A 13,641-nucleotide genomic window follows, 5' to 3' on the forward strand; every position below is an offset into this window, starting at 1 on the left:
ACCAGAAGTTACTTTGTCATTTCAACGTGTCCATCTATGGAGAGCAACTGTGTGGGGATCCAGGAAAGCTCGTGTTAGGGATGCAAGCACAAGTCCCAGTGTGTTAAATGGGGGATTGGCACCTGTTAGGGTTTTTTGATTATAGGAAACTAGGAAGAGCTCCATCTTATTAAACCAGAGAACTCAAAGACCTCACTGAGACATTTAAGGAAAAGATTTGGAAAAGAGCAGAAAAGTATGATCTAGGAGGAGAAGAGCCTCACATAAAATGATTTTGGTCCCCTAGACGCAACTAAAAATAAATCAATATGTATTTATGCTACACTATCATTTCTGGATCCCCACTCAAGCCATGTTCATGGTGCTCAGAGTCCAGTTCTTTTTAAGTAGTTCTGATAGCCAAGGCTCCCTATCTTGAAGCCAGTCACAAGTGTAGAGAGGGGAGCCACCACTTTTGAGCTTCACGAAAATAAGTCTTCCATCTATCATAAGTAACATCACTCGAGACAAAGGAGAACATCACTCGAGACAAAGGAGAAAAACACAGCTAAAAAGTGTACAACTCCATCTAGCTAGGTGGATGGATGCGTTCTAGTACTTAGAGACCTGGAGCAATTTCAAGGTAGGTAACGAGATGCAGAAGAAAGGTGACACCTAAGACTTTAAACCTGTTCTTGACTAAGACTTGAGTCCAGGCAAGGATGTGAATCCTTCCCAGTCCCTTAAAAGATGTAATATCACCTTCATCTTCGCCTCCTCCTCCTCCTCCTCCTTCTTCTTCCTTTATCAATGCACTGTGATTATTTATGTATTTAAACATTCATTCAAGAGTTACATGTTAAATAAGCTTTATGCTACCAGGTGTCTCACGAGGTATCATAGTACATCTGTGCACAAGCTAGCCCCAAGGTGCCTACCCCCACTGAGCTTAAAGGTTTATGTAGAAATGGACAAACTGGCAGTTATGTAAATTGAACAGTGTTATAATAAAGGAAATACATTGTTAGAGGGTCACAAAGAGGGCTCCTAATTTAGACAGGGTGTAGGAGTCCAAGAATGTGAGAGGAAGTGACATTTAAACAGATACCTAAATGATGAATAGGAGTCAGCCAGGGCAACCTGGAATGTTGCAAGAAGACAAAAAGGATGAGCATTTGCAAGGACACGGTTAGGAAAGTTAGAAGAACTGAGAGAATGTTGCAGTTTGAGAGAGGAGATGTGTGGGCACAGAGGCAGGGGAGATGATGCAAGGGCAGTGCCCAATTATCTTAACACCTTCTTGAGAACAGGAATACATTGTATCTTTCTCCTTTAACAAAACAAGTAGATTATGCATTAGAAATGCTCTATCAACATTTATCAGTGATCTCGGTGAGCGAAGCCACTCCAGCCTGAAGTTTTTTTTAAATACTCCACATGCTCACCTTCCAAAAATGCTCAGTAGATTTTTTTTTGGTTTCTCTGTTGTGTGCGTGTGTTTACAACTGTACTGCTTTTACTGCCTTCCGTCTTCTCTGACTGTCTGATTTCCAACCACACCCCTCTAAGCACTGGTGTTTATGACCCCGGATTCTGCTTTATCATGGGGGAAACTGAGCTTCAAATCCAATTCACTAGGGTGTAAATAGAGAAATATGGGACTATGGGAAATGTGGGAATACATAATTGATAAATTATTCCACATGTCAGCTGGAGAAAATATAATATCTTACCAGGGTGAGTGATACTAATGCGGGCACAGCATATAAAGTTCAACATCATGCAACCTCCAGTTAAATTCAGACGCTATCTGCAGTCCTGCTGCACTGTTGTCTATCACACGGGATGGTGAGGAAGAGGAGCTGGCTACTCTATCATCAGAGAGCTCACAGCTGCATGCCGTCAGTTTCTGCACTTTTTGTGTATGACTTTTCTGGGGAAAAACTTAAGAAACATGCCAGCTGTGCAGTAGTTTGCTGAACTATCAACATTTTTAGCTTTATATATATAATAAATCACATTTTTCTAATACATTTTAAAAGGGACATTTAGTTCATAAGAATAAATGGAATTGCAACATATAAATCATCAAATCGTTCATTTGTAAGAGATGAGGAAACTGAATTGGCAGCTAAAATAGAAATAAGTTTTGGATATAATTAATCAAGTGCTTAAAAACAATTTACCCTTAGGTTCCAGTAATGTTAAAATATTTTCAAAAAAAGAGTACTAAGGAATCAAAGTCTCATAATAAACCATTGGGAAGTAATTATAACTTGAGTTTCTGTCAAGGTTCTTGCCGTGTGAATGTTCATTTATCTGAAATTTGCTTAAAACAAATAGATTAGATTCATTTCAGGAACAAGAATGACATGACTTTTTTGTTAACACTGATTAATGATTTTAGTTCTTAATGTCATTAGTAGACTATTATCATTTTGCCATTTGAAAAATGGTCCCTAGGATCTCAAAGTCTCATCTAGATGTGAATGTTTGCCCATTTCTTATATTCTACTGACCTCTAGAGACTATATGTGCGTGTCTATAAATCACATACAATATGTGGTTATAAACACATAGAGCATATACATCATAAATGCCATAAAGACTGAGAATAAAGGGATCTTAACTACATAAGCCCATTTCACTGTAGAAACATATGCACATATTATTTGCATACATTTTCAAACAAGACCCTTAGGTGTACATGTGTAATAATAAGCATGTAGATAGCATTTTCCCTGTGTCCTCACTTGTATAGGACTCATCGAAAAGTGAATTTCAAACAAACTAACCCTATCTTTGCTTTGTGTCTTGCCAACAGTAAGGAGTAATGCAGAATTCAGGCACACTGGTCAGGCTTTTCCATAAAGCCAAACTTCTTTCTAGTTGAGACTAGATCACTTTATGTGAGGATATTCTTCCCCCAAATCACACTTACTGTATTTCTTTTCCAGGCTTCTTCCTGACCAAGGCACAAAGGATGTCAAATTTAGACGTACCTAGTGAGAGCTCAGATGGCTTGGTTAGCCTTGAATTTTTTTTCCTCTGTGTTTCCAATTGTTAAACATAGTCCCGAGTGAAACATTCAACATTAAAATAATTTCTAATTGAGGACTAGATCATGAACTCCTTAAGAGTTATGTCTGGTTCGCCTTGGCATCCCTGCTACCTAGCACAATGAATGTCAGGTTGTGGGAAATGAACAAGGTTAGTTGGAGAAAATGCATTATCTTACCAGGCATATAGTTGCACTGTTTCTTACTAGAATATACCCCTTCTCCCTCTACCTCTGAATGTTGATGTAGTAGATAAAGATATTGATATATGTACTGATACAGAGACAGAGATAGATAGAAGTTTGGACATATATAGGGAGAGGAAACATATATGTATGCATGTATGTATAGATACATATGCCCATAAATGTGCACAAATAAAAAAATGATGAGGGACCTCCTATACATACAGAACTCATGACTAGATTTATCAATTGTTTTTCTAGTAGTCATTGAAGTTTTCTGTTCTCTGTACTGCATACTGAGTGCTGCAATTTAAATTCTCATTTAAAATATGGGTGGTGGGCACCTGGGTGGCTCAGTGGGTTAAGCCGCTGCCTTCGGCTCAGGTCATGATCTCAGGATCCTGGGATGGAGTCCCGCATCGGGCTCTCTGCTCAGCAGGGAGCCTGCTTCCCTCTCTCTCTCTCTCTGCCTGCCTCTCCATCTACTTGTGATTTCTCTCTGTCAAATAAATAAATAAAATCTTAAAAGAAAATAATAAAATAAAATAAAATATGGGTGGAAAAAAATAAAATAGGGGTAGGAATCTATGGCCATTACACTACAACGTCAACCACACCTTGGCATTTAAAAACCCCAATTCTAATATAGTCAATTTTAATCTAGTGTTAATATTTTTAGTATCAAGACAGTTGTAACATTTTTTGCCCTTCATTATATTTGTGTTAACTCTATTACATGGCATGTATCTTATTACTTACATTATGTTAACATAATAGATTTAGAAACAGAAACATCTTATGAAGTTAGATTAGGCACCTTATGGAGCAACCAATTATTTACAGACATGTTTGTCAAATAAGGAGAGTATGAGACAGAGTCAATTATTTGCCAAGACATTGTTGCAAAGTGGCAGATATGACCACAAGATTTTTAAAACGTCCAAGCTACAACTGATGTATACACAAAGGAGAGGAAATCAAATTTGGATTCTGTAGCAGTTTTCAGTAGGTAGAATCCTGCGCCCTGTTCTGTAAACTTGGAAAGTGGCTGGGAATGCCAAACTCTCTGGAAAAGCCAGCTACACTTCCAGTACCACTTTCACCATTTCAGCCTAGTTCTGGTATCTAAGAGGCTTTAAAGTCTTTAAAGTCCTCTGGGACTTTGAAGACCTCCAAGGGGGCAAATTCTAAATATAAATAGTTTATCAAGGACAGACTGGCAGTGAGCTGATGATGGAAAAGGGCTAGAAATGGTGTTGGAGATTAGCTCAGTGGGGTTTGGGCACCAATAATCCATGTTTGCACTTACTACTAGAGGAAAATGCTAGTCAGAACCCTGACAACCTGCACAAGGTACACTGGCTTGCCCTAAGTGGCCTGATAAAGTGCCAGCTAGGTACAATATCCAACTAGTTAATTCAAAATGATAGTTGGTCTGGATGGCAGGTGAGGGGGGAAGATATAAACCAGAACAATGAAACCAATTACTTGACATCATTCAGGGAGGTTGGTTTACTTTTTGCCTCTTACAATGATGGTAAAATATTGATATATGAACACCTACAGTAAATATGTAAGTAGAAAGAGGGGCACCAAAATTGAAATTTAGTCAGTGAATAGTTTCAAATTTTAGTGAATTTAAATTTTAATGAATAGCTTTAAAAATCTAGCCACTCAGACTTTTTACATAATTAGGTCTTCTGAAAGATAATTTACTGGTTTGGATTTTGCTGCTCAAATATGCCCTTCCCTACCATTAGCAGAGGTGCCAATGATTAGAGAAATGATTCACGTCAGGTAGTTAGAGAAAAGACACGGGAGTCAGAGAAGAAATCTGGATAATCCCCATGCTGGAAATTCAAACCCTGGAGAATCAGGACTGTACTATATATGCAATTATGATTCTGTCCAGTTAAGAGAAATTTGTAATCCATTCAGTTTCAAGCCTATGAAGTCACATTTTTCAAAAACTTGTATTTCGGCCTCCAATGGCTTAAAAAGTTCTCCTTGCTAGATTGTCTCCAATTACAGAAATCCTTCCCAAGTACAAGGCTGCAGAAGTATATTAAACCTGTAGGATACCATGTAGCTGGCTGTTTTACAGAGCTTTACAGCACACGCAATCCCGATGCATGATGTCATACTACTGAAGCTATTCACGACAATCTGATAACACTATTTGTCCAACTCACAAATGTTGTCCTATATATGCCAGGGAGGGAGGGAATTGTTTTTGATAGGAAGTTCAGAATAGTAAGCAAAGGGAGGTATAAGTAAATCTATATTAACTTTAAGAATCCCTCCCCCGACCCTAACACACACACAAAGATTTCATGGGTAGACGGACTCAGGACTGCTACAGATTCAACAGATTTCAGGTCTATGCAGCAATAATGGAATTACTGCAATGACCACAGATGTGTGAGTCAGGAAAAGGTTTGGCCACAGCTGTCTGTCAGAAGAACTGAAGTCAACGGTGATAACACAGTTCAAGTGCAAGGCTCAACTTCGGTACTGCATCAAAATGTGGTTGATGCCTAGCAAATAATAGTTAATAACAGAGCTGTAAATTTCCATTGTATTAATTTGCATCCCTCCAGTGAACATAATGGTGTGTATGTTATAGATTCATGAGGACCGATTTTTCCAGGGTTTTCAGAACTCTTTGAAAACCCACAGAAGCAAAGACAGTCAAATGAGGCAGGCTGGAGGAAACAGGGGAGGAAAAAAAAAAACCCACCTACATTCAAGGTATGAAACAATAATTTCTAAGCCTTTGGGATCTATTTTTTTCCCTTGCATTGTAATGCAGTCAAGTGCAAGAGTGATGCCTTTTGTGTTTGATAATGTCAAGTGTGAATGTCATGGGCAGCCCCCATTTCTGATGGTATTAAAATGGTGGGAAGATAAAAAGCTTAGAGAAGTAAATGGAACAAATTAGATTAAAGTGGTTGGAGGACAAGGCAAGGCAATCATCTATAGCTTGGTTCCAAGGTGATGTTGGTAACCCTGTTCACCTAAATAGTCTCTGGTTAAATCAATTTCTGAGAAAAAGGGTGGCACTCCACTTACTTAACTATGCTAATAATTATTTCTGCTCCTTCTCATTATGAAGTCTATTGCGTGCAAGAAAACATCTTAAATGTTAACATATAAACTTTCATTATACAGTTTGGGAGTCTCCACAGCTTAGTCAGTCAAATACACTATACATCTAAGAGTTCAAGGTAAGTTAGTCAAGGTTTATAGAAAGTAGCTGACAGATGGGCAATTCAGAGAGGTAATTAATTTCAACAAATACAGCATATATGTTCTCAGAGAGATGAAAACCCTTAAAGGATCATAAAAATCCATCCTAAACAATGTCAGAAAACAGGAAATGAACATAACATTAATTGATTATATCCAAATAGTATGCAGAGAATATCACACCTTCTAAATTACAGGTCTCATCTCTGACAAATGGTGAAGGTTTTTTCTTGTGAAAACAAATGCATAGACACAAAATCCCTGCCTAATGAGGCCATGACATCTACAGTACATACAAGAAATTGCAATAATTATAATAGGAAGGTGTTTCTCAGAGCCATTCTCCCTCCCCTTGACAGTGTTTCTCAACCTTACCACCTAGGTCTAGGCTAATGCAATAGATTAGCCCCTGGTTTCTGGCCTCTAGACAAGGGGTTCTCACTGTTTTTTCACCAACATACTGACAGAGTAAGGCATTATCCCACTAGTAACAATAGCTCTCTCAAGTCCACAACATAATAGAAGAGCAGATGGCCCTAGATAGGTATTACAGTGTCTGTCTGGTGGGCAGGGGGATGGTATGGACCCACTATTCCACTCCTTCCCCATTCTCTTTCCAAAGGAACCCTTCCAGAAGATTCCAGATCTCATCTTTTCAGTGGCTCTTGAATAACTTGACCTGCCACTCAAGGCTCTCAATCATATTGGCATCACCCATTCTTGCTGGTATTACATCCCATATGACCCCCTCACTCTGCTCATCAAGATGATTTTGTATCTTCACCTTTCACTCCTAACTTAAAAGCTTCCACCCTCAGGATCTCCTTAACCTGCAGTGACCTTTTCTGTTCTGTTCTGTTCTCTTAAGGAAGGTATTAGAACTGGGTACATTTTAACCCACTAGGCAGTTCTCCAGGCATGGTTCCCATCCTTTGTCCTTCCTAAGGTTCTCATAGAGAAGAAAGACATTTGCTGTTGTTGTGTGAGGTATCATTTGGTACATTTAAGTCAGGGTGTTTGGGGCATAGTCAGTGCTCAAGAGCTATAATGAAAACAGAGAATACCAAAAGTGAAAAGCAAACACACCAGAAAGAGAAACTAAAATCTCCTATCAAATTGTAAAGGTTTTCTTAAAGACAGAAAAAAAACAAAACAAAACTACTATAGGTCAAGCACAAAAATGTATTGGAATCAGAGCAAAAAAAAAAAAAAAGGACCATTCTTACCCACTGGACTTATAGTGCTAATTACAAAATAGGAGTAGTGGACACGCATGTCTTCTAAAGATAAGCTTTTTTTCTCCCAGAAAAGAGAAACGGATGGGTGCTAAATCAAAACAACCTCTGGAGCATTCTATACCTCAGGAATGAAACCTGACAAAGAAGAGCTACAATGAAGAGGGGAAAATCCACCAAAAAAGAGCTCAGACTGGTGAAGGTAAGAAAAACCGAAAGCTCTACCACATAGCTTGTACCCTTGTCCTATGTGAATGTGCTTTTGTAATATCCAAGGCCCCCATGCGCTGGGGGAAAAAAAATACATACACTTCTCTTTGACAATTGAAATCAGTTAATCGATCATTTCCAAAAATAAATATTCCCACAGATAGAGGTCATTGGTTGCCTGAAATTGCATCAGTTCATGTCTGGGTACTAGAATCCCAGGCTCCTCTGGGACATCTTTGTCATTTTATCAGAGTGATTACGAGCAGAGTAGTTCCAGCGTGGGTCTTCTCAGCTTGTAGTGCTGATGCTTGCTCTCTGCATTCCTATTTTCTCCATCAAGCTTCGTGGCTTTTGCTTTGGAAATCTGGCACTTAATATCCAATGTTAATTACATTTCCTAGTCTGAGGAAAATCCTATTGGGCTAATTTTTCAAAATCATATAATGAAAGAACTTCAGTGACAAACCATGTAGGTTTTCGATTGTTTTTTTTTACGGATAGATCTATTAAGCACTTAATATTCAGTGGGAAAACAGTCTCAGAGCAATGAAATTCTATTACTTTAGAGGTTGCATGCTTTTAATTTCTTAATATTTCATTACATGTTGGCAACTGGTGCATATTTTTATAATGCGTTTGATCATTACTCTTCTCAGAGTATTCTATTTCAGTTCTTCCTCTGACATCATATTTGCATGTTAAAGGGTTTTAGCATTCAGGGATGAAATGTTCTGAATAGTAATGTGCTGTTAACTTGATTTTTTAAAAACGGAAAACAGCAAACAGACATTATATATAGGGACTAAAGAGAACAATCCCATCATTTTAAAATCTAACTCAAGTTTTAATAGCTTTCTATAGAACATCATAAAAGGTAATGATTCAATGTAATTCATTAATTAGCAGATTATGCAAAATGCTATCAGCGGAGTTTGGGGAGAAGGATCTTTTCTGTTGGCTTTTATAAGTCTACTGCATTTCTTTTTTTCCTGTAAAAAAAAAATAAAAAAAAAAAAAGATCTTTTCTTTGCTCTCCAGCAACATCTACTGGAAAAGCCAGAAAAATGCTATTTATATGAATCAGATAGTTTGAGTAAGGATAGTTTTGGTTACCATCTGCTTAAAAAGTGCATGCTGCACTACCACCCAGTTTTACAACCGAATTATTTCTGCCCACATTAGCTCTACTGAGCCGTCTAGGAGAAGGGCAGAAGGGCAGTGGTTCGCTGACACAGAGAGCCAAGCAGCAACTTCAAATTTATCATCTCCTCACCTTGAAGAAGTCATTTTCATAAACAAAATTAAAACACACACGCGATGCAGACAACCTCTTTCTCCTGGCCCATCTTCTCAACACTTGTCACTTCTTTAGGAAACAACCATCATTATCAGCGGCAGCCTAACACTGGGGAGTTGGGTGAAGTGAGAGTCAGAGAAAAGATTTTATGAGAGAAAGCGATGTCGAGACACGGACTGAATCTGAGAGGAACTACTTCGAGATTCTGCAAAGTTTCTTAAGTTGAAGAAAGAAAACTGCAGGTGATGTGATTTTAAAAACTCACTAGGCTACCACCAGCATGACTCCATCAACATGCTATCGCAGTTCCTTCTGCCTCTGTCCACATCTTTCTCTGCTCTTTTCACCATGATGGAGATATGAAGTTGCCCCACACCTGTCTGAAGGGGTCTTCCGTCAGAACTTCCGCTGGCTATCTCTCCATGATGAAGTCTGATGAGACCCCACTCCCCAAAATTCAGCAGCTCCTCACGAACACTCATAAAATTGGATTCACGTGCCGCACCCACAGAATGCCAGGAGAGGGTCTGGCAAACACGAGGCATGGTAGAGCAAGTCCAGTTTGGAAAGTCGGGAAGAAAAAAAAAAAATCTTATCACGAAATAAATATATAAAATATCCTCTCGTTCATGGTTGTTGGACTCAACGGTGCCAAACAGTACAGCAGCTCTTTCCAGGACCAAACCTTGTAGAGGCATTAAAGTCACCTTTCTATATCTCATTCCAGAGAAGCATTCTTTCAACAGAATTTTGTACTTTTAATATTCAGATTTTTCCATCCCCCCAAAATTACCTAAAAATTACTTCCAACATTTTAGGTAACATCCTAGATAACAAACCTGGATACAATTTGGATTTCTGATATCCTTAAATAAAAACTCTGGTTAATTAGTTAGGGTTTGGTTTTTTTTTCTTTTTCTTTTTTTCTTTTCTTTGTGTTTTTGCTTTGTTTTGTTTTGTTTTTGTTGTTGTTTTTTGTTTTGCATCCCCAAATCTCAGTTCATTCATGCCAGCAATATATTTTAGCAGCAGAGGCAGTGAACACAAAACCAACGAAGACCGAGGTTAAAAACAAATTATCAAAACCTTAAAACAACAGCAGCAGCAATAAAAATCAGGCACCGGGAGACCACAGTATATTGCATTTTGTGTTTGTTCAATGTTAAAATAGATGTGAGCCTTTTAAGCTTCATCCCAAAGCTCTTTAAAGGAGAAATGCCATCAAATATAATCCACAACTCTCATTCATAGCGTACAAAAGGGATAGCTTCCTAAAAGCCACCTACGGCGAACATCCACATGCATTCTATATTTAGGGTCCTAATGCAAAGTTCCAACTTGAGCCTGATAATTAGCCCCCTTCATTATTGAGCTGCTCAAAGCCAGGAAGGCTTACCAAACAGCACCTCCAGAGTTAACTCCCTTCTCAAACTGTCGTAATTCAGTTATCCTAATTATTTACTGGATCCCTTTCTAAAACATGCCCTAACCTGATGTTTTAACTTCATATTTCATTTGGGACAACACTCAATCTCCATTTATGAAACATCCACCTGATACCGGTTACGGACCTCCAGCTTCACTGACAAGATCAACACCAAACACACCCCAGCAACTAGACTTAAATAAACTCTACCCTTGCTTAAACCTCTAGTGAAAAATTATTATAACACATCAGAAGTTCAGTTAGAAGAAAAATTCCAAATGCCAGCTCTCTCCCAGGCTTTAAGTCCCAGAGTTCAAAAACAGGATCGATTGGATTATTATTTTTCTCCGTTAGCTGTTTAGAATTTAACATAATGCAAAGTGCTATTCGGATCAAAATCATCTTTCTCATCTCTCTCCTTAAATAAAACGGAGGAGAAATCATTCAGTATAAATGCATTTACTATACAAATCTATTTTCAATTGAATTTGCTGCATGCTCTAATTCATCAAAATTAATACAGGTACTTTCTATGTTAAACAAAAGGAAGCCGACTGAAAAATCGGCTTCTGCTGCGGATGCCTTTCTCAATTACAAAACGGTGAAAACAGAGATTTAACTAAGCCACTCGGTCAAACCCTCCGATGGGCGCTCTTACCTGTCTCAGCTGAAGGCTTCCTTCCCTTGTTAGCAGCGTGCAACATCTCTAGCTCGCCCCAATCCTCACCACCGGTCTCCAATTACACCGCTAAATCCACCCCCCTGCCTTTTTTTTTTTTTTCCCCTCTCTCTCTCTCTCCCTTTTCTTTCTTTCTTTCTTTCTTTTTTTTTTTAGTTTTCCCTAGCAAGAAAATGCTTATTGAAAGTGATTAGTTTTTGTTGTCCCTTTTAAGTCCCTCCTGCGGGAAGGAACAGGGGAGCAATGTGACGCCACCTTTTAATCTTTTGTAAGAGTGAAAAGGCAGAAAAGGAACGCTCGATCAAACTGAGCTGCACACATGACTAAAACTCGCAGGAGAGGCTGCCGCTGCCTGGCGAAAGCACCGCTAGGCTTGAGTGTAAGAACAGAGAAGAGGAGAGAGTCAATGGAATGTGACAACGTATGTGCATCAAAGGCAGGAGGAGAGAGAGAACAATGAGCGAGGGAAAAGACAGTGAGGAGAGAGGGAGAGAGGGAAAGAAGGGAGAGAGAGGGAGAGAAGGAGAGAGAGACACAGAGAGAGAGAGAGACAGACAGAGGGGGGGAGAGAGGGGAGAACACGGAGAAAAGATAGAGCGGGTTTCAGGCAAAGGATTCTGAGAATAAAGCCACAGTGCAGTGTCTGGCAGCTTCTGTTTTTATCTCAGCGAGCATGATACACTGCCTCTCTCATTTAGAAACACATTCGTGTATCTTCCAGGTTTGAAAACTGAGATAATCGCAATGTGTCTCTGGTTTTGTCTGATTGGCATTTAACTGTGCGGTGTACCTGTGATTTTTTAGGATGCATTTATGTGCAATTTATTTCGCATATTTATTTATGTAGGCAAAAATGAAAGCTGCTAATTTCTATGGCAATTTGCAACGTAGTTTTACTGGCAGATGGAACTCTACTTATCATAACTGCTGACAAACTGCCATGGGTAAACAAAAGAAGAAACAAATGCTTCGTCTTGATAATTGTCTTTAAGAGAAGAAGCCCACACCAAAATATTAGTACTTGCAAAACCTCGGTTTCCGGGTTAAAGTTTGAAAGGCGGCTTCTCTCTCTTAGTTTTTATTAATAAGGGCAAAATAAAACAGAGCACAAGATGTTTGAAGGAAAGGTGGGGGAAAAGAAGCTATTAGGAAAGTGAAAACCTAAATTCTTTCTGGTTTCCCTCCAAATGTGACAACAGGCTTGCCTTCTTGAGTCCTGGAACCGAGTTTTTGAGTCACTATTTCCATAGACTTTTGCTGCATCCTTCTGCCTCCCTGTACCATTTTAAAGTAGGTTCCATTTTAAAAATAAAGTCGAAAAATGATTTCCTAAATCAAATTGTTTCAAATGGTGTTTTACCAGCTTTGTTCCATTTCTACTCATCTTCTGCCACATGGGGGCTAGGATTACACAGTTAAATTCCCTAAGTGACCTCTCTTCTAAGGATGTAAATTACCGATTCCAAGGTCAAGTGTTTGGTATAAGTTAAGTTATTGGTGAAAATAATTGCTGGCTTTCCATGGTAACCTGAACTAACGTGGTAGTAATCCAGCAGGAAGAGGAGACACCCAAGCTTTCGACTGGCCATATTTTTGAAATTAAGCAATTCTAATAATGGAAAATAAGTCCCATGTGTCCTACTTACAGCAGTTATTCTTCCGGAAAAAATAAAAGTAAAAACTCAGTCATTTCACGTCAACTACTGCGCATCCCACCAGTACAGCCATGGACCCGAGGCTTCTTGCGTTGTGGAGATCCCGTGTCAGCGGCCAGATACAGAGTGAGAACCAACCGGTCCAGGAAAAAGACCTCCGCCCTGGTCACAGCGCTCTATCCCAAGAGGGACTGACTGCTTGCTCATATGAAACTCGAAGTGTTATAATTTTTGTGGTTTGCCAATCAGAGGATATGTTTTCAGCTTGGACCCAAATAAAGAAGTTCACAGTCCCCCACCCTCCCTCCTTGCACTGTGATCAAGATGAAACCCTCCTTATCATTAAGGCAGAGCAGAGAATGGAGAACACACAGGGGCTGAACAGAAGGCAGCTGGCCAGAGAACAGAGAATGCTCAGATGTAGAAGAGAAAGGAAGCTGCAAGGCCAGCGAGTAGGGAGGGAAGTGTGCCCCGATAAATCCGAAATTCTCTGCAGACATTTCACACAGTGTATCGGAAGCAGCCTCCTTTAAATGACATTATTGATACAGGTTCTATAGTTAAAATTAACTTTATACAAGGGAGTAAGTAGACTGAGAATTTTCTGCCAATAAAAATAAAGACTCTCTTACAAGAATACAACTGTTTCAGGGCAATAAAAGCAGGG

At 39.1% G+C, this 13,641-nt stretch overlaps 1 protein-coding gene across 4 annotated transcripts in view; it reads right to left on the reverse strand.

Moving 5' to 3' along the window:
- The window catches only part of TENM2 (teneurin transmembrane protein 2), a 1,128,378-nt gene that overhangs the window by 646,461 nt on the left and 468,276 nt on the right, over positions 1-13,641 (reverse strand). For 2 of the 4 annotated variants that reach the window (XM_045075624.1, XM_045075623.1), the window contains exon 1: positions 11,299-11,789. The exons of the other annotated variants lie outside the window; for them this stretch is intronic. In XM_045075624.1, the coding sequence (XP_044931559.1) occupies positions 11,299-11,344 (46 nt within the window). In that variant the 5' untranslated portion in view covers positions 11,345-11,789. Of the gene's footprint in view, positions 1-11,298; positions 11,790-13,641 lie in introns of those variants that run through there. 4 annotated transcript variants of the gene reach the window in all.

Source organism: Mustela putorius, unplaced genomic scaffold, assembly GCF_011764305.1.
Source record: "Mustela putorius furo isolate JIRA1106 unplaced genomic scaffold, ASM1176430v1.1 tig00000145_pilon_pilon_pilon, whole genome shotgun sequence".
In the NCBI taxonomy this organism is placed as follows: Eukaryota; Metazoa; Chordata; class Mammalia; order Carnivora; family Mustelidae; genus Mustela; species Mustela putorius.